The following is a 27526-nucleotide window of genomic DNA, read 5'->3' on the forward strand; positions in this document are numbered from 1 at the left end:
CTGATTCGCTCGTATACACGCAAAAAGGCCGAAACCGACCATGTGTACTTTTGGCACCACATATTCGATGGGTCGTAGCGTGAAAAGTAGAGACCCCATAGGGTCGGTTGATGCATCGTGTGGAAGGTCTATCTTTCTACTTTACCGTCCACCAAAATTCAAGTACCTACTGTGTTTGTGCGACACCTAGTGTCGTTTAGAACAAGGACGATTTACGAAACATTGTGACGTCACAAGCAAACTACTTATCGAATCGAAATTTGGAGCGATCGAAAGACATGTCCTTTGTGACAAAGCGTACCAAATTTCAGCTTGCAGCAGCCTTTACTTTTGAGTTGGGAGCCCATCAAAGACCCCCAGCTGATTCGCTCGTATACACGCAAAAAGGCCGAAACCGACCATGTGTACTTTTGGCACCACATATTCGATGGGTCGTAGCGTGAAAAGTAGAGACCCCATAGGGTCGGTTGATGCATCGTGTGGAAGGTCTATCTTTCTACTTTACCGTCCACCAAAATTCAAGTACCTACTGTGTTTGTGCGACACCTAGTGTCGTTTAGAACAAGGACGATTTACGAAACATTGTGACGTCACAAGCAAACTACTTATCGAATCGAAATTTGGAGCGATCGAAAGACATGTCCTTTGTGACAAAGCGTACCAAATTTCAGCTTGCAGCAGCCTTTACTTTTGAGTTGGGAGCCCATCAAAGACCCCCAGCTGATTCGCTCGTATACACGCAAAAAGGCCGAAACCGACCATGTGTACTTTTGGCACCACATATTCGATGGGTCGTAGCGTGAAAAGTAGAGACCCCATAGGGTCGGTTGATGCATCGTGTGGAAGGTCTATCTTTCTACTTTACCGTCCACCAAAATTCAAGTACCTACTGTGTTTGTGCGACACCTAGTGTCGTTTAGAACAAGGACGATTTACGAAACATTGTGACGTCACAAGCAAACTACTTATCGAATCGAAATTTGGAGCGATCGAAAGACATGTCCTTTGTGACAAAGCGTACCAAATTTCAGCTTGCAGCAGCCTTTACTTTTGAGTTGGGAGCCCATCAAAGACCCCCAGCTGATTCGCTCGTATACACGCAAAAAGGCCGAAACCGACCATGTGTACTTTTGGCACCACATATTCGATGGGTCGTAGCGTGAAAAGTAGAGACCCCATAGGGTCGGTTGATGCATCGTGTGGAAGGTCTATCTTTCTACTTTACCGTCCACCAAAATTCAAGTACCTACTGTGTTTGTGCGACACCTAGTGTCGTTTAGAACAAGGACGATTTACGAAACATTGTGACGTCACAAGCAAACTACTTATCGAATCGAAATTTGGAGCGATCGAAAGACATGTCCTTTGTGACAAAGCGTACCAAATTTCAGCTTGCAGCAGCCTTTACTTTTGAGTTGGGAGCCCATCAAAGACCCCCAGCTGATTCGCTCGTATACACGCAAAAAGGCCGAAACCGACCATGTGTACTTTTGGCACCACATATTCGATGGGTCGTAGCGTGAAAAGTAGAGACCCCATAGGGTCGGTTGATGCATCGTGTGGAAGGTCTATCTTTCTACTTTACCGTCCACCAAAATTCAAGTACCTACTGTGTTTGTGCGACACCTAGTGTCGTTTAGAACAAGGACGATTTACGAAACATTGTGACGTCACAAGCAAACTACTTATCGAATCGAAATTTGGAGCGATCGAAAGACATGTCCTTTGTGACAAAGCGTACCAAATTTCAGCTTGCAGCAGCCTTTACTTTTGAGTTGGGAGCCCATCAAAGACCCCCAGCTGATTCGCTCGTATACACGCAAAAAGGCCGAAACCGACCATGTGTACTTTTGGCACCACATATTCGATGGGTCGTAGCGTGAAAAGTAGAGACCCCATAGGGTCGGTTGATGCATCGTGTGGAAGGTCTATCTTTCTACTTTACCGTCCACCAAAATTCAAGTACCTACTGTGTTTGTGCGACACCTAGTGTCGTTTAGAACAAGGACGATTTACGAAACATTGTGACGTCACAAGCAAACTACTTATCGAATCGAAATTTGGAGCGATCGAAAGACATGTCCTTTGTGACAAAGCGTACCAAATTTCAGCTTGCAGCAGCCTTTACTTTTGAGTTGGGAGCCCATCAAAGACCCCCAGCTGATTCGCTCGTATACACGCAAAAAGGCCGAAACCGACCATGTGTACTTTTGGCACCACATATTCGATGGGTCGTAGCGTGAAAAGTAGAGACCCCATAGGGTCGGTTGATGCATCGTGTGGAAGGTCTATCTTTCTACTTTACCGTCCACCAAAATTCAAGTACCTACTGTGTTTGTGCGACACCTAGTGTCGTTTAGAACAAGGACGATTTACGAAACATTGTGACGTCACAAGCAAACTACTTATCGAATCGAAATTTGGAGCGATCGAAAGACATGTCCTTTGTGACAAAGCGTACCAAATTTCAGCTTGCAGCAGCCTTTACTTTTGAGTTGGGAGCCCATCAAAGACCCCCAGCTGATTCGCTCGTATACACGCAAAAAGGCCGAAACCGACCATGTGTACTTTTGGCACCACATATTCGATGGGTCGTAGCGTGAAAAGTAGAGACCCCATAGGGTCGGTTGATGCATCGTGTGGAAGGTCTATCTTTCTACTTTACCGTCCACCAAAATTCAAGTACCTACTGTGTTTGTGCGACACCTAGTGTCGTTTAGAACAAGGACGATTTACGAAACATTGTGACGTCACAAGCAAACTACTTATCGAATCGAAATTTGGAGCGATCGAAAGACATGTCCTTTGTGACAAAGCGTACCAAATTTCAGCTTGCAGCAGCCTTTACTTTTGAGTTGGGAGCCCATCAAAGACCCCCAGCTGATTCGCTCGTATACACGCAAAAAGGCCGAAACCGACCATGTGTACTTTTGGCACCACATATTCGATGGGTCGTAGCGTGAAAAGTAGAGACCCCATAGGGTCGGTTGATGCATCGTGTGGAAGGTCTATCTTTCTACTTTACCGTCCACCAAAATTCAAGTACCTACTGTGTTTGTGCGACACCTAGTGTCGTTTAGAACAAGGACGATTTACGAAACATTGTGACGTCACAAGCAAACTACTTATCGAATCGAAATTTGGAGCGATCGAAAGACATGTCCTTTGTGACAAAGCGTACCAAATTTCAGCTTGCAGCAGCCTTTACTTTTGAGTTGGGAGCCCATCAAAGACCCCCAGCTGATTCGCTCGTATACACGCAAAAAGGCCGAAACCGACCATGTGTACTTTTGGCACCACATATTCGATGGGTCGTAGCGTGAAAAGTAGAGACCCCATAGGGTCGGTTGATGCATCGTGTGGAAGGTCTATCTTTCTACTTTACCGTCCACCAAAATTCAAGTACCTACTGTGTTTGTGCGACACCTAGTGTCGTTTAGAACAAGGACGATTTACGAAACATTGTGACGTCACAAGCAAACTACTTATCGAATCGAAATTTGGAGCGATCGAAAGACATGTCCTTTGTGACAAAGCGTACCAAATTTCAGCTTGCAGCAGCCTTTACTTTTGAGTTGGGAGCCCATCAAAGACCCCCAGCTGATTCGCTCGTATACACGCAAAAAGGCCGAAACCGACCATGTGTACTTTTGGCACCACATATTCGATGGGTCGTAGCGTGAAAAGTAGAGACCCCATAGGGTCGGTTGATGCATCGTGTGGAAGGTCTATCTTTCTACTTTACCGTCCACCAAAATTCAAGTACCTACTGTGTTTGTGCGACACCTAGTGTCGTTTAGAACAAGGACGATTTACGAAACATTGTGACGTCACAAGCAAACTACTTATCGAATCGAAATTTGGAGCGATCGAAAGACATGTCCTTTGTGACAAAGCGTACCAAATTTCAGCTTGCAGCAGCCTTTACTTTTGAGTTGGGAGCCCATCAAAGACCCCCAGCTGATTCGCTCGTATACACGCAAAAAGGCCGAAACCGACCATGTGTACTTTTGGCACCACATATTCGATGGGTCGTAGCGTGAAAAGTAGAGACCCCATAGGGTCGGTTGATGCATCGTGTGGAAGGTCTATCTTTCTACTTTACCGTCCACCAAAATTCAAGTACCTACTGTGTTTGTGCGACACCTAGTGTCGTTTAGAACAAGGACGATTTACGAAACATTGTGACGTCACAAGCAAACTACTTATCGAATCGAAATTTGGAGCGATCGAAAGACATGTCCTTTGTGACAAAGCGTACCAAATTTCAGCTTGCAGCAGCCTTTACTTTTGAGTTGGGAGCCCATCAAAGACCCCCAGCTGATTCGCTCGTATACACGCAAAAAGGCCGAAACCGACCATGTGTACTTTTGGCACCACATATTCGATGGGTCGTAGCGTGAAAAGTAGAGACCCCATAGGGTCGGTTGATGCATCGTGTGGAAGGTCTATCTTTCTACTTTACCGTCCACCAAAATTCAAGTACCTACTGTGTTTGTGCGACACCTAGTGTCGTTTAGAACAAGGACGATTTACGAAACATTGTGACGTCACAAGCAAACTACTTATCGAATCGAAATTTGGAGCGATCGAAAGACATGTCCTTTGTGACAAAGCGTACCAAATTTCAGCTTGCAGCAGCCTTTACTTTTGAGTTGGGAGCCCATCAAAGACCCCCAGCTGATTCGCTCGTATACACGCAAAAAGGCCGAAACCGACCATGTGTACTTTTGGCACCACATATTCGATGGGTCGTAGCGTGAAAAGTAGAGACCCCATAGGGTCGGTTGATGCATCGTGTGGAAGGTCTATCTTTCTACTTTACCGTCCACCAAAATTCAAGTACCTACTGTGTTTGTGCGACACCTAGTGTCGCCTAAAACGAGAACGATTTATCAAACATTGTTTATTTTTATCCAACATTGTTTCACTGTTTACATTGTTTATCAACCCCACCTAATACGCTCGTGATCAAGATGGGGGTCTAACTTAAAATTACGAATGAACTTCTACTTCTGTGATTCAATTTTTAGATGCATCCCCTGTAACATTTTTGTGTTTTTTAAAATTAGTTACGTGCCGCCTTTGTTTGTGACGGAGGAATACAGGGTGGGCATTCCCCGTAAACAAAACCTTTTTTATTAGAAATGCTCATATGCGTTCTAACGGTTGCTACGAATGGCACCTTTTTTGAATGAAAGGAATATTGCTTCAATTGACCATCTTAAAACGGTACATAATATAGATCCACCCCACAGCTAATTTGTCATGTGTGGCTGTGTGAGCCTCACATAAGCTGATGAAACATAGAAATCTATGCTAAAACGTTTGTTGTTAACAAACAAATATTTGAGTTTAAATACTGCACTAAATTGTGCACAATTTGTACCGTCTACATTCGCGCATATTTCTTTGTTCCAAAGTTATATTGAGGATCACAAATGCTGATCCAGCTGTGAGGTGGTTCTTTAGCATTCACCTCTTAAAACCGAAGACCTGTAATTTCTATGAGCAGTAGCAATTAATATATCAACCTTAATTAAGCCATTTCCTCACTTACCTGTTGTTATTTTGTATGTTGTCATTCTCTTGCCGTGCGGAGGTGGTGGAGCGGGTGTTTGTAACCCAACCCTAGGTTTTTTCAACCCTAACCCTGGTTTTTGGTTAAACCCACTATTTGACAATATTTACCCTAATGATTTGTTTTCGATTGAAACCACTCACTATACCCTTTTTGCAAACGTAACTCTAATGTATTTGTGCCTGTGCAACTGATGAATGACGACCGTCTTGCCCAGTCAGACAGAGACTTTCTACTGTGTAGTGACCGTCGTCAGCCACCACCAGCAGTGATGACGGGTCGTTGCTCTCACATCTCACTTCAGTCGAACAGAGAAATGTCAAAAACAACACGATGAGATTAAATCGCTTACAATATGTTGTCATTGAAAGGGTAAACTCTTTACAATTGTGTATTGAATACCAATTCATTCTGATAGAGTTGTTGTTTCGTTTAACCCAACCCATGCGGTGGTGCGTCCACTGTACGATAGCGCGAAGATTTGAGGTTGGTCACGTGGATAAAGATCTTTTGACAAACGGCTTATCTGATCGTCGAGATGTGTTGTGTCCTAGCATCCCCGCCTGATACTTTCCTTGATATTGCATTTGTAGTACCGCAGCGTTCAATACGAGAGTAAGACGGGCCGTGACCGAAGAACGAGTGAGATGACATCAATTGCGAGACGACATTGTTTCAACCTATTATGCCATCAGTGCTACAGGTGACTGACGACAGTCACCATAAAGTAGAAAAGTCTCTGCCTAATGTTGCACAATCCAAAGCTTCGTTAAGGTTGTAAAATGATTATGATTAGGACTTTCAACTGAAAATAACACATTAGGGTTATGATTTTCAAACAAAATAACAGGGTTAGGGCGAAAAAAACGAGGGTTAGGGGTTTTTGGCCCAAACTTCAGGGTTGGGATTCCCAGACAGACGGCAGCGATACATTAATGAGTGAATCCAACCGTAATGTCCTGCAACCGGTCATTTACACCTGCAGCTGGAGCCAACTTCTACCAGTACGCTTGCATCCCCCAATTGTAGATCTACCAGGCCACCATGGACACCCCCTCTCAACCCTCAAAGAAATTTTATCACACATCCGCCAATTCTTCGTAACCCTTTACACCGACCAACATCTCCCTGAAGACATTGTACTGTACATTTTTCGGTTCGATTCGTTGTTGGGGGTATTGCACTCATGTTTCCTTAGCCTTGATCTGAAAGCATGACCTTCCTCACAGTGTGGGTATGTAGAACAGAATATTTTGCTTTTGGGAAAATCGTCCTCAATGTCTATTTAAAATAGAATCCATTGGACTTGTATTACCCATGTTTGAACACATCACCTGCACAATACTTACGATGCAAAATCAGGGACCGTAGAAAAACATATAGGCGAAAAATCATGACAGCGGTCGAAAAAAAAAGCAATTTGCCTAAAGCGCTTTCTCCACTGGAGAAAAAGAAATTATCCCCACAAAGGATTACGGCACTCCCACCATCTTTGACATTGGTTTTGGAATGAGTAAATGTGATCTTTCCTTGTTGCTAATAACCTTTGCTGGAGGCTCATTTACTATCATCAAACCTAGAAAAGGCGCCTTCTACAGTTCATGTGATAGCGTTAATTGTTTCGTCTAGCCTGCCTGCGTTTCGGTCTAGCGTTTGGTCATTAATTCATTCAATATATTCTATTCTGATTTAATTGTATACGAGACTCATGCAATGCTAGTTCTATAGCACTATACTGTTTGGATTCACAAGGCTTAAAAAGAATAAACATATTTGGATTGTTAGGGACAACTGAGAATTTTTTTTCTGGATAAAGTACAAGGGAGCCGGGTCTGCTGACTCGAGGCATATTTGCCTTGACGGACGATAAACTAATGTGAGGCTCACCTTAGGGTCTTTAGCCTTCATCATGTCGTGTTGAAGTGTACGAACAGCGACTCCACGCTTACATTGCATAATTACAAAGGGTTGATCTTCACAACATCAGCACGTACGACTAATATATAAACAATATATTTTCCGTGTAAGCTACAAACAGGTCTCATCAGTGCAGTTCGTGTGACTATCAGACGAATTTGCTGACCGAATATGTTGATGACGGTGATCACCACAAAGTGGAAGTCTTTGCTTGGCCGTTTGGTCAGCAAAGTCGTCTGATAGTCACACCAGCTGCACTGATAAGACCTTCCAGATCGAAACACTGGCCATCTGTATTTCCCGAAACTACCCCAACACGATACCCCTTACGCGTCGACCCTATCCGCTCTACTGAAAACCTCTTTAACCCACATAATTTGGAAGACAAGAAACCGCATCAAACACGACCCCCGCCCTCTGAACAACATCCCTAATCACCTCATCCGATCATTTAAATCCTCTATTGCTTTAAGACTTGCTATCCAACGTCACAAGGAAAACCCCTTTCTCGAAAGCGTCCTGGCCGACGTCAAGAATAATATAACCCAATTTTGGTAACCCTCTCTGCTACGTAGTATTCTCTTTTAGTGTGTGTGTATGTGACCCCTTTTTTGTATTTATTTATACACTCTCGTTTTTCTTTGTAATCGTAAATCCCGCTTTTTTTCGCACTTTTCCCTTGCTCTCCTCCATTTCCTTCTTTTCCTATTTGTGCAGTACTTTGTCGTCTGCAAATTTTTTTCTTTTGTACCTGTATTATTCGCCTCTTCCTTTCCTCCATTCTAGTGTGATATTCGTGGTAGCCTTGTGCTCATCCGATTAAAAAAAAAGAAACACTGGCCATCTGTATGTAGCTTACACAATTCAAATTATTGACATTACTTTAATAAAGTCTTCATTGGAAATTCACCACAGTTTAATGGCGATAGAAAAAGATAATTAAATAAAACCGTTTGCAACGTATAACACATACCGTTTTCACTATTGAAACATTTGACAATTTCAGTTTATTCGTGAGGTAACATTGACAATGGAATTGTGACATGGCTGCTGGCAGTTATACTGTGGTATTAAAACACAAACAGATTTGTACGGAAGACCTGCTACGGCAACCAAATGTGACTGGAGGGCCGGGCCACATCGTTGCTATAGACGAAAGTCTGGTGGCCAGAAGAAAAGCAGGTTCGAACGCCCAAGCGCGACCTGTCAGGGAGCAATGGGTTTTTGGGGGGGTAGATCTGACAACCAAGTAAGACTACCATACATTCACCCTTCTTTGCTTTAAATGTTTCTCCCGTCAGGAACTGTTTCATTGAGTTGGTGGCTCAACGCGACCGGGCTACCCTGGAAGACGTAATTACCAGGAAAATAGCGGCTGGGACCGAAATTAGGTCTGACCAGTGGGCTGCCTACAACAACATATCTCGTATGTTACAAAAAGAAGACCTCTTGTTCAATGCACGTACACACAGTTTTATTTTGCAGACTTGCCCCAGCAATATGTACATCGCACGGTGAACCACTCGTATTTGTTTGTGGCGCCTGACGGGGTTCATACTAATGATATTGAAAGCCTGTGGTGCGATTGCAAAAGAAAATTCAAGCGAATGAATGGAGCTTATAGGGACTTCATTCCTTCGTACATTGATGAGTGGCTTTGGCGACGAAAAAGGGACAAATCTCTTTACTTCGCTGATTTAATTCGTCGCATCGAACCCACGTTACCAAGTGTGGTTCTACATCACATTTGCTCTATGGAGCAACATTAAACTCATCCTTACAGAAGGAAACATAAATACTTAAACTAGTTTTTTTCCGTCAAACATTTACGTATTACATTGCTTTAGGTGCAAGAAAAAGACGAAAAAAATGAACCAGCAGGCAACGGCAATTGACCAAGAAGATGGAGGCAGATAAAAAATCGTACTTTTTTAAAAAAAACTAGGTGTCGCACAAACACAGTAGGTACTTGAATTTTGGTGGACGGTAAAGTAGATAGATAGACCTTCCACACGATGCATCAACCGACCCTATGGGGTCTCTACTTTCCACGCTACGACCCATCGAATATGTGGTGCCAAAAGTACACATGGTCGGTTTCGGCCTTTTTGCGTGTATACGAGCGAATCAGCTGGGGGTCTTTGATGGGCTCCCAACTCAAAAGTAAAGGCTGCTGCAAGCTGAAATTTGGTACGCTTTGTCACAAAGGACATGTCTTTCGATCGCTCCAAATTTCGATTCGATAAGTAGTTTGCTTGTGACGTCACAATGTTTCGTAAATCGTCCTTGTTCTAAACGACACTAGGTGTCGCACAAACACAGTAGGTACTTGAATTTTGGTGGACGGTAAAGTAGAAAGATAGACCTTCCACACGATGCATCAACCGACCCTATGGGGTCTCTACTTTTCACGCTACGACCCATCGAATATGTGGTGCCAAAAGTACACATGGTCGGTTTCGGCCTTTTTGCGTGTATACGAGCGAATCAGCTGGGGGTCTTTGATGGGCTCCCAACTCAAAAGTAAAGGCTGCTGCAAGCTGAAATTTGGTACGCTTTGTCACAAAGGACATGTCTTTCGATCGCTCCAAATTTCGATTCGATAAGTAGTTTGCTTGTGACGTCACAATGTTTCGTAAATCGTCCTTGTTCTAAACGACACTAGGTGTCGCACAAACACAGTAGGTACTTGAATTTTGGTGGACGGTAAAGTAGAAAGATAGACCTTCCACACGATGCATCAACCGACCCTATGGGGTCTCTACTTTTCACGCTACGACCCATCGAATATGTGGTGCCAAAAGTACACATGGTCGGTTTCGGCCTTTTTGCGTGTATACGAGCGAATCAGCTGGGGGTCTTTGATGGGCTCCCAACTCAAAAGTAAAGGCTGCTGCAAGCTGAAATTTGGTACGCTTTGTCACAAAGGACATGTCTTTCGATCGCTCCAAATTTCGATTCGATAAGTAGTTTGCTTGTGACGTCACAATGTTTCGTAAATCGTCCTTGTTCTAAACGACACTAGGTGTCGCACAAACACAGTAGGTACTTGAATTTTGGTGGACGGTAAAGTAGAAAGATAGACCTTCCACACGATGCATCAACCGACCCTATGGGGTCTCTACTTTTCACGCTACGACCCATCGAATATGTGGTGCCAAAAGTACACATGGTCGGTTTCGGCCTTTTTGCGTGTATACGAGCGAATCAGCTGGGGGTCTTTGATGGGCTCCCAACTCAAAAGTAAAGGCTGCTGCAAGCTGAAATTTGGTACGCTTTGTCACAAAGGACATGTCTTTCGATCGCTCCAAATTTCGATTCGATAAGTAGTTTGCTTGTGACGTCACAATGTTTCGTAAATCGTCCTTGTTCTAAACGACACTAGGTGTCGCACAAACACAGTAGGTACTTGAATTTTGGTGGACGGTAAAGTAGAAAGATAGACCTTCCACACGATGCATCAACCGACCCTATGGGGTCTCTACTTTTCACGCTACGACCCATCGAATATGTGGTGCCAAAAGTACACATGGTCGGTTTCGGCCTTTTTGCGTGTATACGAGCGAATCAGCTGGGGGTCTTTGATGGGCTCCCAACTCAAAAGTAAAGGCTGCTGCAAGCTGAAATTTGGTACGCTTTGTCACAAAGGACATGTCTTTCGATCGCTCCAAATTTCGATTCGATAAGTAGTTTGCTTGTGACGTCACAATGTTTCGTAAATCGTCCTTGTTCTAAACGACACTAGGTGTCGCACAAACACAGTAGGTACTTGAATTTTGGTGGACGGTAAAGTAGAAAGATAGACCTTCCACACGATGCATCAACCGACCCTATGGGGTCTCTACTTTTCACGCTACGACCCATCGAATATGTGGTGCCAAAAGTACACATGGTCGGTTTCGGCCTTTTTGCGTGTATACGAGCGAATCAGCTGGGGGTCTTTGATGGGCTCCCAACTCAAAAGTAAAGGCTGCTGCAAGCTGAAATTTGGTACGCTTTGTCACAAAGGACATGTCTTTCGATCGCTCCAAATTTCGATTCGATAAGTAGTTTGCTTGTGACGTCACAATGTTTCGTAAATCGTCCTTGTTCTAAACGACACTAGGTGTCGCACAAACACAGTAGGTACTTGAATTTTGGTGGACGGTAAAGTAGAAAGATAGACCTTCCACACGATGCATCAACCGACCCTATGGGGTCTCTACTTTTCACGCTACGACCCATCGAATATGTGGTGCCAAAAGTACACATGGTCGGTTTCGGCCTTTTTGCGTGTATACGAGCGAATCAGCTGGGGGTCTTTGATGGGCTCCCAACTCAAAAGTAAAGGCTGCTGCAAGCTGAAATTTGGTACGCTTTGTCACAAAGGACATGTCTTTCGATCGCTCCAAATTTCGATTCGATAAGTAGTTTGCTTGTGACGTCACAATGTTTCGTAAATCGTCCTTGTTCTAAACGACACTAGGTGTCGCACAAACACAGTAGGTACTTGAATTTTGGTGGACGGTAAAGTAGAAAGATAGACCTTCCACACGATGCATCAACCGACCCTATGGGGTCTCTACTTTTCACGCTACGACCCATCGAATATGTGGTGCCAAAAGTACACATGGTCGGTTTCGGCCTTTTTGCGTGTATACGAGCGAATCAGCTGGGGGTCTTTGATGGGCTCCCAACTCAAAAGTAAAGGCTGCTGCAAGCTGAAATTTGGTACGCTTTGTCACAAAGGACATGTCTTTCGATCGCTCCAAATTTCGATTCGATAAGTAGTTTGCTTGTGACGTCACAATGTTTCGTAAATCGTCCTTGTTCTAAACGACACTAGGTGTCGCACAAACACAGTAGGTACTTGAATTTTGGTGGACGGTAAAGTAGAAAGATAGACCTTCCACACGATGCATCAACCGACCCTATGGGGTCTCTACTTTTCACGCTACGACCCATCGAATATGTGGTGCCAAAAGTACACATGGTCGGTTTCGGCCTTTTTGCGTGTATACGAGCGAATCAGCTGGGGGTCTTTGATGGGCTCCCAACTCAAAAGTAAAGGCTGCTGCAAGCTGAAATTTGGTACGCTTTGTCACAAAGGACATGTCTTTCGATCGCTCCAAATTTCGATTCGATAAGTAGTTTGCTTGTGACGTCACAATGTTTCGTAAATCGTCCTTGTTCTAAACGACACTAGGTGTCGCACAAACACAGTAGGTACTTGAATTTTGGTGGACGGTAAAGTAGAAAGATAGACCTTCCACACGATGCATCAACCGACCCTATGGGGTCTCTACTTTTCACGCTACGACCCATCGAATATGTGGTGCCAAAAGTACACATGGTCGGTTTCGGCCTTTTTGCGTGTATACGAGCGAATCAGCTGGGGGTCTTTGATGGGCTCCCAACTCAAAAGTAAAGGCTGCTGCAAGCTGAAATTTGGTACGCTTTGTCACAAAGGACATGTCTTTCGATCGCTCCAAATTTCGATTCGATAAGTAGTTTGCTTGTGACGTCACAATGTTTCGTAAATCGTCCTTGTTCTAAACGACACTAGGTGTCGCACAAACACAGTAGGTACTTGAATTTTGGTGGACGGTAAAGTAGAAAGATAGACCTTCCACACGATGCATCAACCGACCCTATGGGGTCTCTACTTTTCACGCTACGACCCATCGAATATGTGGTGCCAAAAGTACACATGGTCGGTTTCGGCCTTTTTGCGTGTATACGAGCGAATCAGCTGGGGGTCTTTGATGGGCTCCCAACTCAAAAGTAAAGGCTGCTGCAAGCTGAAATTTGGTACGCTTTGTCACAAAGGACATGTCTTTCGATCGCTCCAAATTTCGATTCGATAAGTAGTTTGCTTGTGACGTCACAATGTTTCGTAAATCGTCCTTGTTCTAAACGACACTAGGTGTCGCACAAACACAGTAGGTACTTGAATTTTGGTGGACGGTAAAGTAGAAAGATAGACCTTCCACACGATGCATCAACCGACCCTATGGGGTCTCTACTTTTCACGCTACGACCCATCGAATATGTGGTGCCAAAAGTACACATGGTCGGTTTCGGCCTTTTTGCGTGTATACGAGCGAATCAGCTGGGGGTCTTTGATGGGCTCCCAACTCAAAAGTAAAGGCTGCTGCAAGCTGAAATTTGGTACGCTTTGTCACAAAGGACATGTCTTTCGATCGCTCCAAATTTCGATTCGATAAGTAGTTTGCTTGTGACGTCACAATGTTTCGTAAATCGTCCTTGTTCTAAACGACACTAGGTGTCGCACAAACACAGTAGGTACTTGAATTTTGGTGGACGGTAAAGTAGAAAGATAGACCTTCCACACGATGCATCAACCGACCCTATGGGGTCTCTACTTTTCACGCTACGACCCATCGAATATGTGGTGCCAAAAGTACACATGGTCGGTTTCGGCCTTTTTGCGTGTATACGAGCGAATCAGCTGGGGGTCTTTGATGGGCTCCCAACTCAAAAGTAAAGGCTGCTGCAAGCTGAAATTTGGTACGCTTTGTCACAAAGGACATGTCTTTCGATCGCTCCAAATTTCGATTCGATAAGTAGTTTGCTTGTGACGTCACAATGTTTCGTAAATCGTCCTTGTTCTAAACGACACTAGGTGTCGCACAAACACAGTAGGTACTTGAATTTTGGTGGACGGTAAAGTAGAAAGATAGACCTTCCACACGATGCATCAACCGACCCTATGGGGTCTCTACTTTTCACGCTACGACCCATCGAATATGTGGTGCCAAAAGTACACATGGTCGGTTTCGGCCTTTTTGCGTGTATACGAGCGAATCAGCTGGGGGTCTTTGATGGGCTCCCAACTCAAAAGTAAAGGCTGCTGCAAGCTGAAATTTGGTACGCTTTGTCACAAAGGACATGTCTTTCGATCGCTCCAAATTTCGATTCGATAAGTAGTTTGCTTGTGACGTCACAATGTTTCGTAAATCGTCCTTGTTCTAAACGACACTAGGTGTCGCACAAACACAGTAGGTACTTGAATTTTGGTGGACGGTAAAGTAGAAAGATAGACCTTCCACACGATGCATCAACCGACCCTATGGGGTCTCTACTTTTCACGCTACGACCCATCGAATATGTGGTGCCAAAAGTACACATGGTCGGTTTCGGCCTTTTTGCGTGTATACGAGCGAATCAGCTGGGGGTCTTTGATGGGCTCCCAACTCAAAAGTAAAGGCTGCTGCAAGCTGAAATTTGGTACGCTTTGTCACAAAGGACATGTCTTTCGATCGCTCCAAATTTCGATTCGATAAGTAGTTTGCTTGTGACGTCACAATGTTTCGTAAATCGTCCTTGTTCTAAACGACACTAGGTGTCGCACAAACACAGTAGGTACTTGAATTTTGGTGGACGGTAAAGTAGAAAGATAGACCTTCCACACGATGCATCAACCGACCCTATGGGGTCTCTACTTTTCACGCTACGACCCATCGAATATGTGGTGCCAAAAGTACACATGGTCGGTTTCGGCCTTTTTGCGTGTATACGAGCGAATCAGCTGGGGGTCTTTGATGGGCTCCCAACTCAAAAGTAAAGGCTGCTGCAAGCTGAAATTTGGTACGCTTTGTCACAAAGGACATGTCTTTCGATCGCTCCAAATTTCGATTCGATAAGTAGTTTGCTTGTGACGTCACAATGTTTCGTAAATCGTCCTTGTTCTAAACGACACTAGGTGTCGCACAAACACAGTAGGTACTTGAATTTTGGTGGACGGTAAAGTAGAAAGATAGACCTTCCACACGATGCATCAACCGACCCTATGGGGTCTCTACTTTTCACGCTACGACCCATCGAATATGTGGTGCCAAAAGTACACATGGTCGGTTTCGGCCTTTTTGCGTGTATACGAGCGAATCAGCTGGGGGTCTTTGATGGGCTCCCAACTCAAAAGTAAAGGCTGCTGCAAGCTGAAATTTGGTACGCTTTGTCACAAAGGACATGTCTTTCGATCGCTCCAAATTTCGATTCGATAAGTAGTTTGCTTGTGACGTCACAATGTTTCGTAAATCGTCCTTGTTCTAAACGACACTAGGTGTCGCACCATCGAAATATATCTTTAAACTTATCTTTGGTGTAAAGTATAGGATTAGACCTTTCTGATGATGCCACAATGGACACTATTGGACCAGTGGTTTTTGCTCTATGAGCCTGACAATTTGTCGTGGTAAAAATAGTACATGTTGTTTGTTGTGTTTTTTCGTAATAACCACGGTCTACTTTGGCGTGTTTGCTTAGGAAGGCATTTAACAAATCAGTAATAGTCACACAACGCAAGCAGTTTACTTGTGAGAGTTTTGAATTTTCGTCAAACAACATTTTTGTTTTGTGGGTGTTGTACCTTACGGAGTATGCTATTGCAGTTCGTTGACGGGCGTAGCGCGTATAGAGAGGAAAATTTCGAAGTGTTGTAAATTTCGTTACGTCATAGGTGATGACGTCATTTTTGGCATGGTAACTCGTAAGGTGTCATTTAACATTCGTGTGAAGTTTCAGGTTTGTAGTGCTAGGGATAGCTGAGATATTAGGTGTGGTGCTAAAAGTACACCAGACCCGACCACCAGACCCCAATTTAAAATTTTAGAATAAGATCATTTAACATCACTAACACACATATTTTGACAGGTTTCCTCAATACAGATTTAAATCATGAGTATTTTGGCATCTCTTAAACCTCTGGGAAGATTAATCCACTTTGGTCCTGTAATTGCTCTCTTCATTGTGTTTACCTGCTACACTGTATCAATAGTGGACAGTATGATATGGTTGTGGCCACCAAGAAACTCGATGATCGGAAAGCTGAATGTTTTGCTTCTAACATTTTGGCTGACGCTAATTTTAGGCAATTTTTTGCGGGCAGTTTTGAAAGGTCCCGGGTACGTTCCAAGGGAATGGGTGCCTGAAAATGACGAGGACAAACAGTATTTGCAGTTTTGTCAAATATGTCAGGGATACAAACCACCAAGGGCTCATCATTGCAGAGTATGTAAAAGGTGTGTTTTGAAAATGGATCATCACTGCCCTTGGATTAACAACTGCTGTGGACATTTTAATCACACAAACTTCATCATGTTTGTGTTCTTTGCTCCTGTGGGCTGTTTTCATGCCTTTCTTGTGTATGCTGCTACTGTGTGGAACCAGCTCTTTCATAGGCAAGAATATTTAAAAACTGCCTACAATCCTGTTGTTTTTACCCTTAATTCATTCATTGTGAACCTGTTTGCCACCGGGTTGGCATTGGGCACAACCTGTGCTGTGGGATTTTTGTTTTACCACCAAGTAAAGTCAGTCAAGCGGAACTGTACAGGGGTAGAGCAATGGATTGTTGAAAAAGCCGAAGACCGACGTGATGCGATGGATGAACCCGAGTTTGTTTACCCTTATGATTTAGGACTTAAAGGGAACTGTATGGAAGTTATTAACATGTCATGTGCTCCAAAAGGTGATGGCTATACTTGGCCAGTCGTCGATGGCTGCAACCAATTTACATTGACTGTGGAACAATTGCAACAGAAATTGTGGAAACGCGAGCGAATGGTGAAGTACAAAGTTGTAAAGAACTATTCTGGGATGTGGTTTCCATGTACACAAGGCCTGTGCACTTGTATTAAAATTCCCTGCACAGATGAGCCAAGAATTCCCCTCCAAGAAGGTGATGAAGTCATAGTTACCAGGGGTAGTAAATACTGGTTATATGGGGACAAGGTCATGAACAAAATAGAAACAAAGCCTGGACATAGAGTGAGGGGTTGGTTTCCACGGCGATGTGCAGTTTCAGTTGAAAGGGTAGAGAAATCCCAAAACAAGGAAAAAATGTCCTGAGTGTCGTTGTAAATTATGTTGTGGGTGTGACCCATGTCTTATGCAGAATGGTTGAGTATCATCTGCTCACTGTGCTAGAAGTAAAATTGTTTTGCTGATCAATCGAATTCATTGCTTTTTGGTATAAACACTTCTATGCACATTAAACAGTACTTTTGTTTCTGAAGTAACACACTAACTTCAAATGATATATTTCTTTCTATTCCAAATTTTTGTTTGGCAATGTAATTATACAACCTTGTACTTACATGTGTTAATTTATATGCAGTTTACTGTTTATCACAGAATGTGTGCATTTTTATGAATATTGAAAAAGATAAAGACTTTAATATGTAGTGCTCTTCTGGCATAAAATATATGTGCTGTATTTATTCGACGTTTCGTCTGCCACAATGCGAGACTTCATCAGGTATTGATAAAGACTTTATTGCAATGATGGTGATCAACTGATTTTTAAATGCCATGTACATGTAAAAAGAACAAAAGCTTTGAATCTACCACTTTTTCCTCATAAATCACCACCAGAACAGTTCTTTTCCTAGAAAAAAGACACAGCTGTTTTGAATGATTTGGCACACAAAAACGAGAACTAGCAATTTTAACTGGATGTATAAAGTTGTTTGCTCTTGTATTGGTTGTTTGAATTTCGTTGTTGCTTCTTATTAATCCAACACAACATGGTTTCAATGTTTACTAGCTCAGCACCATAGAGACTTTTTGTAGATCCGTAATCTCAATGTATTTAGGGAAGTTTTGCAAGAATTTGTTGCAAATCGAGTTTTTATACTGAATTTTCAAATTTTGCAAACAAACATAAAATGATTTTTATTTGCTAAATAGTGCAAACTTTTTCTAAGATGCTGTCAAAAGTAATTGCGGCAAATATAAAAGTGGGGAAAATCCTTAGAAACAGAAATACGTCCAATTTGACTGCTATGACCGGTCATCTATGTCATAATGTCTATTTTGAATCTGCAAGTACCTTATAATGTTAAATAGTTCTCTGGCTCCATCACGCTGATGTTATTGTAAATAGTCCTCTAGCTCCACCACACGGATATGACTTAAAATAGTCCTCTAGCTCCACCTCACGGATGTGACTTAAAATAGTCCTCTAGCTCCACCTCACGGATGTGATTTAAATTAGTCCTCTTTCTTCACAACATAGACGTTGTTTAAAATAATTCTAAACCTTATGTACAGGGGATCATTTCCAGAGGTTCAATTAACTTAAGGGATCCATGCAAGTCATTAACTGTTGACATTATCAACATTAAATAGTGTGTTATGTAAAAATATTATGTTGCACTATACGTTTATGAAAGGAGAGTGTATAATTATAGAGGATTATTTTCAAAAACATTCATGGGGTGGAGCTACAGAACTATTTTAAACAACATCCGCGTGACGGAGCTAGACGACCGTTTTAGAAATATAGTAAACCCTTGCAGTAGGCAAATATTGTATAGTTCAACAGAATATTTCAGTGTAACGCAGTATTTAATGTTGTATTCTCTTGCTCCTTTCGCTACATTTTAACTAACTTCATAATGTTGAGACATGCCGTCCATTATATGTGTGTGACAAAATCAATCTATCCCTAAGTTATTTTCCACAGTAACAGTCCGACAAGACTTTCTTAAACACTGTACACTACATTGTACAAACATTAACAACTGCCACTTGCATGAGACGTTTTTGCAAATTTGCGTAACCTACCATTACCTGTATGTGCAAAAAAGCCATAATAATTGACAGCAACAGACAGGTGTATATACTGTTTTGACCTGTAAGGTCTTACAGTGCAGCTGTTGACTGTGGCACCGTGCTGACTTTTGCACTAGCGGGTACACAGATTTCCACTTTGTAGTACCATTCGGTCAAAGTCGATGTGGTTGGGTGCCCTAAGCAGTAACGTTGATTTGATTATTTTGGCTAACATTACCTTTATGCATGTTTAAACACCTTTTCTGGAAAGGTGTTATGACCGTGTTATATGCAATTTAAATGTGTGTCAAAATAATCAAATCAAAGTTACTTCTCGAGCGGCAAAACTCAACCGTTTGTATCGCCTTCGATCTTGCATCACTTCAATATTTCTGTAGACAAAACGTGTGTAGCTCAGTGCACAACCCCTAAACGAGCAACCTAGAAAGAACAATCTTATTTCAACAAAAAGTTAAATATATTATGCAGCTTGTTAGGTAATGAAAAAACTCTTTCCGTGACTTATCAATTGGCAACGAGAGCATGCTGGCAACAAACCACAGTCTTGTGAACTGGAACGTGAACTTCATTAAACGTGAAGTTAACTTCCTCAAACATATGACACATTTCACTTAAAAAAGAAACGTAGTCGAAAGTATGACTCACCACCTAGAAAGGTCTTAAATCAACACATGCGCACTGAGCTGATCATTTGGTGGGAAACATTGACAAATCGTACGGAAAAATTAAGTATTAGTTATAATGAATTTCAGAGTTGTTTGCGTTTGCATATGTTTACTGGCGATTGTTCAAGGCGGGTCGGCATGGTACGTTTTTTGCCTCTTTGAATTCAACAAAAAATATTAAACCAATTTTCTCGGCAAATGGTTTTCAGATTTTCGGTTGAAATGATTTAAATAGCTAAGATGCAAAACCAAGCATTTATGCTGGTAGCCTGTTACAACAGTTTTGGTGAACATTTTCAACTACGTTAGAATTTAGATGTATTTATTGCTAATTTGTGAAACCAAAGTTATGCATTTGTTTGTATGCGTAAAAGCTGTCAGATCAAGAAGAAGTTGATTTGATGGTTATTATTTTTTTTGTGCCGACAGAATATTTTTGTTGCTGGTAATTATTTTGTAAAAATTTAAAGCTGATTGATGACACTGTTTGAAATAACACGTTCGGACATGATAATTCTTGCCTAAGAAATTTGTGCATTTGATTCACGTTTTTTGCAGGTGGCGTCGAAGAAGACGCAGATGCGACAAATCGCCTTGCCAATGGACCTGGGCAAGCTGCTCACGGACTTGTGGAGGCGGAACCCAATCTCCCCGTGTAACAAGAGGAAAAGGACAGTGCGGTTCCTGCAACTTGCCGAGCGCGAGATCGTGCAACAACCATTGTTGTCCAGGCATGTTCCTTTATAATGCAAAATAAAAATAGTTAATTGTTGTAAACTTAGTCGCGCACATTATCTGAAATTCTTGGTAGGCACTTTTTTGTCTGATCGGTGCTTTTCATGACAAGGATTTCGATAACTGTCAATTCTGTGGTTTAACATACATGTGATTTTCCTTAAGTGTGAAACAAGATAAAACTGCTGTTCTTTAACCTTGCCGTACGGTAACAAGAAATCACGTGACGCCTGGTTGCCACAGTACCGAGAGTGGTTACCGTTGTGTTCATGAATTATTTCAGTCAACTGTGTATGGGGAACATGGAGAAGTTGGAACGAATGTTCTAAGAGCTGCTCAGACGGCACCCAATCACGGACTCGTGAGGTTAGCCGCAGAGAAAGTTGCGGAGGCAGTCGATGTTATGGAAGTTCAGTTTCAACGCAGAGATGCAACACCAAGTGCTGCCCGATAGACATTCATTGGGCGTCGTGGTCGAATTGGGGAGAGTAGGTTGAGTTTAACGTTAGTTTTACCTTCAGGTTAATTTGTCATGGTCATAAGCAAACATATGAAAGCGTGGACAAAAATATCGATAGACGATATTAAATTGTAAGCCGAAACTGACGCAGAAGTTTTGAAAACATACGTCACAGAACTGTCGTTTTCATAAGCTGGCGTAATTGAAACAACTCATGAATGTTATATTTCTGGTATTTTTGTTCGCTTCTGGCGTGATATTTTTTCCTTACTGGCAAAGTCGTGTTTAGATGTAGCACGTCATGCGGAAATGGCGCGGAGTTTCGAACTCGAGAAATTCTGTCTGATAAATCGTGCAAAGGAGCTGGCTGTAGTGGGCAACTAAGCGAGGAACGTCTGTGCAACCCTGGGTGTTGTCCTGGTTAGTAAAAACACACTTTCCAGTAAATACACGATAAATACCTCAATTTCTTCAATACGACGTGTCAGTCCATGGTCTTACAACAACTCCATTGTACGAGCTTTCGCTTGCCTCTTATGAAAACAGTGCACCAGCAAGTACTATATATAACGATAAATGCTGCAAGTTAAACATGATTGGCAACGACAACAAGATTTAACACAAGTTCCAACTTCAAAGTATTCCAGCTTTAACACAAGTCACACTTAACGTTAAAGGATATCTCCAAAGGCTAAATTGTTTTTGGTTTCAGTGAACTGCACTGTATCGGATTGGGAAAACTGGGGCGATTGTCCACAAACCTGCGGCGTTGCGATCAACAAAGTTAGGAACAGATCGGTGATCACTAGTAACACGTGTGGAGGGGAGGAATGCCCGACCCTACAGGAAGTCGAGAGTTGTGAAATGATTTGTTACAATGGAGCCACTGCGAATGCTACAGGTTGTTTATGTCAACCAGGGTGGAGCGGTCTATGTTGTGATCAAGGTACATATTTTCTGTAGTGAAACCGTATCTCCCTAGCTATTTCCTTCTGGTTAACAACAGTGACATACAACGTCACTGTTTGTTTTTCCAGACGTTGACGAATGCACGCAACACGGAAATAGTTCATGCCCCTTGAATTTAGTCTGCGTCAACACAGAAGGAAGTTACCGATGCGATTGCGACCCAGGCTACCAGAAAAACAGCGACATGGGATGTGAAAGTACGTCATCAGGAAATTGCTGGAACATAGCAGTTAGTAATAACATGTCTAAAGGAAATTAGAACAGTGCGTATTCCAAAAATCCAAAAATCCATTCCATAATATTTTGCATTACTAATTTGAACATTTCGCCCATAACACCCATTCAATGTTGCCTGTTTCAGATATTAATGAATGCGATGATCAGAGTGACACATGCCACCAAAACGCTCAGTGTTTCGACACTGATGGAAGCTTCTACTGTTTGTGTGATGAAGGGTACTCTGGAAACGGTACTCATTGCTCGGGTAATGAACACGCATCCCATGTCCCATATCTTTACATTGACAAACATTTAAACATACAAAATTAAATTCTACACATATCAGGCATTAGGTTACATGGATAAATTCTTTCAGTTGCGCTACGTTGATTATTAACCAAAACTAACTTTTGTAGAAATAAACGAGTGCGAAGCGGGCACTGATACTTGCCCAGACAACAGTGAATGCGTCAACATTGAAGGAAGCTATACTTGTCCTTGTCTTCCTGGCTTCGTGTCCCAAGACGGACAATGCTCTGGTTTGAATTAATACGAAACTTTTTTTACATTTGTCCTTCGCGCCAATCAACAATAAGCATAGGCACCAATTGCAATATAGCTGTGTTGGTAATAGATAATTGCGCTATGAAAACAAGAAACGTGTCTCAACGATATTCACCTACGTGTAAACCACTTCCACGTGTATATAACCCTTTTATCTGCACATGTCAATTATGCTAAACCTATAGGATTTATAAAGCCTTTTATTATGAACAATCTACAGATATCAACGAATGTGCCGACCAAACCGCAAATTGCCACGTCCGAGCAATATGTGAAAATAAAGTTGGGTCGTACGATTGTCGATGTGATGAAGGTTTCGAAGGGGACGGCAGGACCTGTGTTGGTGAGAAATAAACGGATATGTTTATTTGTTTTTTTGTCATACACATTGATGACAAGTCTTTCTATGACCCAAATTTGTTACGTGGGTATAAAGAATCAATAAGTTTCCAAATTAAAAGAGAAGTTTAGTTTAAAAGCTTTTATGAAAATTTCTAAATTTTTGATAGGAATTGTGCTGAATTTGGCGAAGATGCGTGTCCGGATAACGCTGTGTGCGCTGATTTGCCTGAAGGATTTCGGTATGGTGTAATTACGGAATCCTTCAGGCAAATCAGCGCACACGGCGTTATCTGTTGCTTGTGATGTAAAGTTAGTTAGCCTACCATATATGAGATTCAATGCTGCACGATTCCTAATGATTCTTGGCGAAAATTATGTGAAGATATCAACGAATGTGATGACGATCCGTGTACAGTAGACCACATGGAATGCACAAACACGGTTGGTAGTTACGTGTGTGCTTGTCCTGATCACATGGAATTGGAAAGTGGAAGCTGCATCGGTAAGAAACTGTTTGAAAGTTCGATTTTCTGTGAATGCTTGTTGGCATTGTGATTGCCCAAAGTACGTCAACAGACTTTGTACAGTTTTGAAATATGTGCTTGGTAAACTTCTCTGCAACGTAAACAACAGAACTTAACATTATTTCGATTCGACTGAAAACAAGCTCAGTGTTTCCTTGTGAGTAAACTCACGAATTTCTTTCCAGAACTTCCGCCTGACTTACTTTAGAGAATGTGTGATGTGAAGTCTGGCCTTTAAATGACAACCCGGAAAGACCCTACGTTTTTTATCATTATTGCATCTCATATGATTTATCATCTATTAATACATCTTGAAAGAGTTTTAAAGTAGCGTGCCATTATCTATCTATCGATTTTACTTTATGAAAACCTATTAAGCCAATTGAAAAACTCGAACTCTACGCAATTTTCTCGTATTTCACAGATCATATATCGCGATGACACAATTTTAATCATGGTTGATTGTGACTAAGTTAAACTCGGGAATGAAATTGTTGGAAATGTAACAATATTGACGGAGAATCGTTTTCAGCTACTTTCGTTCTAACACTTCAAAAGTCTGACAGCTTTTTTTCTGTAGAATTACGAACATTATTGTGAACATCATGATCAACAAATTAAATTAAGTACTCACAATTTAAAAAAATAAAAGTTGTAAATTTGACGTTTTCATATCGTTTGTTGTGAAACCAATTTTATTGTTAAATGTTCTGTAATTATGGATCACAAGAAACGTTTTGATGGATCGAAAGATGCATTCCTTAACTGATAAATAGAGCTAATAATACCCAGTACAAGGTTGATTGCCCAAGAATAATCAAAACATTTTGCGCTTTACTTTAAAACTACGAACTTTTTTCCGAAAAAACAGTTTTCACAGCAAAAAGCAGCAAAAATGCAGTTTGGTTTGCACCAAAAGTTTGCAATTCGGTGTCGACCTCAAACATGTTCTACGCAATGGCAACAAAATTAGTCAAGCAGATTTTATTCAATACGAAATCAAAGCCGCGTAAAATCAAGAAGAATGAAAATCACAAGATTAGAAACTTGGCCCGTAATATGTTCAGCTTCTCCATAAAAACTAAAGTCAAAAGATGGTAAGATGCTAAAACTCCTTTGCATATATACTTGTTTGCGATGGATAAATCATATTTCAACAAAAAGTTAAATATATCATGTGGCTTGTTGGGAAATCAAAAAAACATTTAGTGACTTGTTGGCATTTTACCATCTTTTGACTTTAGTCTGTTATTGACAGTTGGCAACGAGAGCATGCTGGCACCAAAACGCTGTCTTGTGAACTGAAAATTGTAACTAAGTTAAATTTTAGTTCCTTCAAGAAATCATACATTTCTCTTAAAAAAGAAACGTGGTCGAAAGTGTGACTCACCATCTAGAAAGGCCTTAAATCAGCACATGAGCACTGAGCTGAACATTTGATGGGAAACATTGACAAATCGTGCGGAAAAATTAAGTATTAGTTATGATGCATTTCAGAGTTGTTTGCGTGTGCATATGTTTACTGGCGATTATTCATGGCGGGTCGGCATGGTATGTTCTTTGCCTATTCGAATTCAACGTAAATAATAAACCAATTTTCTCGGCAAATGGTTTTCAGATATTCGGTTGGAATGTTTAAATTAGTTAGGATGCAAAACCAAGCATTAATGCTAGTAGTCTCTTACAACCTTTTTGGTGAACATTTTCAATTACGCTAGAATGTAAATGTGTTTTAAGTGATTGTTATCATGTTTTTGTGCCGACAGAATATTTTTGTTGCCAGTAATTATTTTGTAAAAATTTGGCTAAATGGTGATTTGATTGACGTACTTTTGCAGGTGGCGTAGACGAAGACGAAGATGCGACTCCACGCCTTGCCAATGGACCTGGGGAGGCTGCTCAGTGCCATGCGGTGGTGGAACCCAATCTCCCCGAGTAACTAAAAGACAAGGAAATTGTGGCGCATGCAATTTACCCAGCCCGAGGTCGTGCAACAACCAATGTTGTCGAGGTAATAAAATAAAGAGCCGGTCTCTCCTCGATTGTTGCTTAGTAAAGTTTGTTTTTTATTGATGAAACTGATTACTGCGTTTACCACACCATGTTGGTATGTTGGTACTTTCGCCAATAAGTTACAGCGATACAGATATTAGGTGCATTCCGTTGAACGCACTGTCACGACGAATCAGTTCACATCAGCGCAGTTGGTGACTGGCAACAGTCTTGTCGCTAACTGTCCAGACTATTTCACTTTGTGGTGACTTTGCAGGGGACATGGTTACTTTGTAGGTACCAAACAAGGTACGAACTCCCGGAGACGAGCCACAGCAGAAAACACTACGGCCAAACAACTGCTTGGGAACCAATAGTGTTGTCGGCTTGGTATCACGAAAATCACAAGCTCGTTGCTCGTACATAAAATACAGTAGCTGTTAATAACTGTAATCTACACTGTGAGTGGCAGTTAGTATTACTGCTAGAGAACACATGTACCTTGTATGGTACCGTAATGTACTTGTTATTCAAACTCCAGATATCGCATTTCCACTGTTATTCTCATGTTTGTTTCAGTGAACTGTTATTGGGCATCATGGAGGAGTTGGGGAGGATGCACTGCGATCTGTGGAAGTGGAATCAGGACACGGACCCGAGGATACGGCCGTAGCGCTAGTTGCGGAGGAAGTCAGTGTTCTGGAAGCTCAACTATGTCGGAGGCTTGCAACACAAAATGCTGTCCGGTGAACTGCGCTTGGGGTCCTTGGGGATTGTACGGATCATGTTCCGCCAATTGTGGCGAAGGAACGCAGTCTAGATCTCGCTCTACAACAAGATCACATTCTTGCGGAGGTTCTTGCTCCGGGTCGTCAACTTCGTCTCGTCCGTGCAGCAATCCTTCCCGTGAGTTAAAACCGTTTCATCATTGAACAAAAATTCCAAGCAATTAAACTTCAACACAAGTTACATGTAACATTGCACAATATCCCGGGTGGCTATTTTTTTGGTTTTAGTGAACTGCACTGTATCGGATTGGGAAAACTGGAGCACTTGTCCACAAACATGTGGTGTGACGAACAATAAAGTCAGGAACAGATCAGTGATCACTAATAACACGTGTGGAGGGGAGGAGTGTCCGACCCTGCAGGAAGTCGAGAGTTGTGAAGTGATTTGTTACAATGGAGCCACTGCGACTGCTACGGGTTGTTTATGTCAACCAGGGTGGAGCGGTCTTTGTTGTGATCAAGGTACATATTTTCTGTAGTAAAAACCGTATCTCCCTAGCTATTTCCCTCTGGTTAACAACAGTGACATACAACGTCACTGTTTGGTTTTCCAGACGTTAACGAGTGCACCCAACAAGGAAGTAGTTCATGCCCCTTGAATTCAATCTGCGTCAACACAGAAGGAAGTTACCACTGTGATTGCCAGTCTGGCTACAAAAACGACGATTTTGGATGTGAAAGTACGTCATCAGGAAATTGCGGGAACACAGCAGATAACAAGGACATGTCTAAACGAAATTAAAAAAGCGCTTCTTTCTGTTAATACTAAACTGTTACATGATATTTTTTTTTGCAAATTTTCAATTTTTTCGCCTATAATACTCATTTAATATTGCTTGTTCCAGATATTAACGAATGCGATGACCAGAGTGCCACATGCCACCAAAACGCACAGTGTATCGATACTGATGGAAGCTTCTACTGTTTGTGTGATGAAGGGTACACTGGAAACGGTACTCATTGCTCAGGTAAAGGACCACGCACTTCATCTCCTCTTAATGTAGACAAACATTGAAACACATAAAAATTTAATTCTACACATATTATGCATTAGGTTACATGGGTAAAACGTTACAATTGCGCTACGTTGATTAATAACCGAAACTTACTTTTATAGAAATAAACGAGTGTGAAGCGGGCAGTGATACTTGCCCAGACAACAGTGAATGCGTCAACATTGAAGGAAGCTA

At 42.0% G+C, this 27526-nt stretch overlaps 2 protein-coding genes across 2 annotated transcripts; both read left to right on the forward strand.

Moving 5' to 3' along the window:
- The first annotated feature begins 8541 nt into the window (after positions 1-8541).
- On the forward strand, positions 8542-9415 carry LOC145909497 (uncharacterized). Its single transcript, XM_082996887.1, has 4 exons — positions 8542-8747; positions 8800-8924; positions 8984-9218; positions 9346-9415. The coding sequence occupies exons 1-4, from the start codon at positions 8542-8544 to the stop codon at positions 9413-9415; spliced, it is 636 nt and encodes a 211-aa protein (XP_082853013.1).
- A 6745-nt stretch (positions 9416-16160) lies between these two features.
- On the forward strand, positions 16161-17726 carry LOC145907939 (palmitoyltransferase ZDHHC6-like). The gene has a single exon (XM_082995059.1). The coding sequence runs from the start codon at positions 16178-16180 to the stop codon at positions 17348-17350; it is 1173 nt and encodes a 390-aa protein (XP_082851185.1). The 5' UTR covers positions 16161-16177; the 3' UTR covers positions 17351-17726.
- Positions 17727-27526: the final 9800 nt, after the last annotated feature.

Source organism: Ascidia mentula, chromosome 7 (genome assembly GCF_947561715.1).
Source record: "Ascidia mentula chromosome 7, kaAscMent1.1, whole genome shotgun sequence".
Classification (NCBI taxonomy): Eukaryota; Metazoa; Chordata; class Ascidiacea; order Phlebobranchia; family Ascidiidae; genus Ascidia; species Ascidia mentula.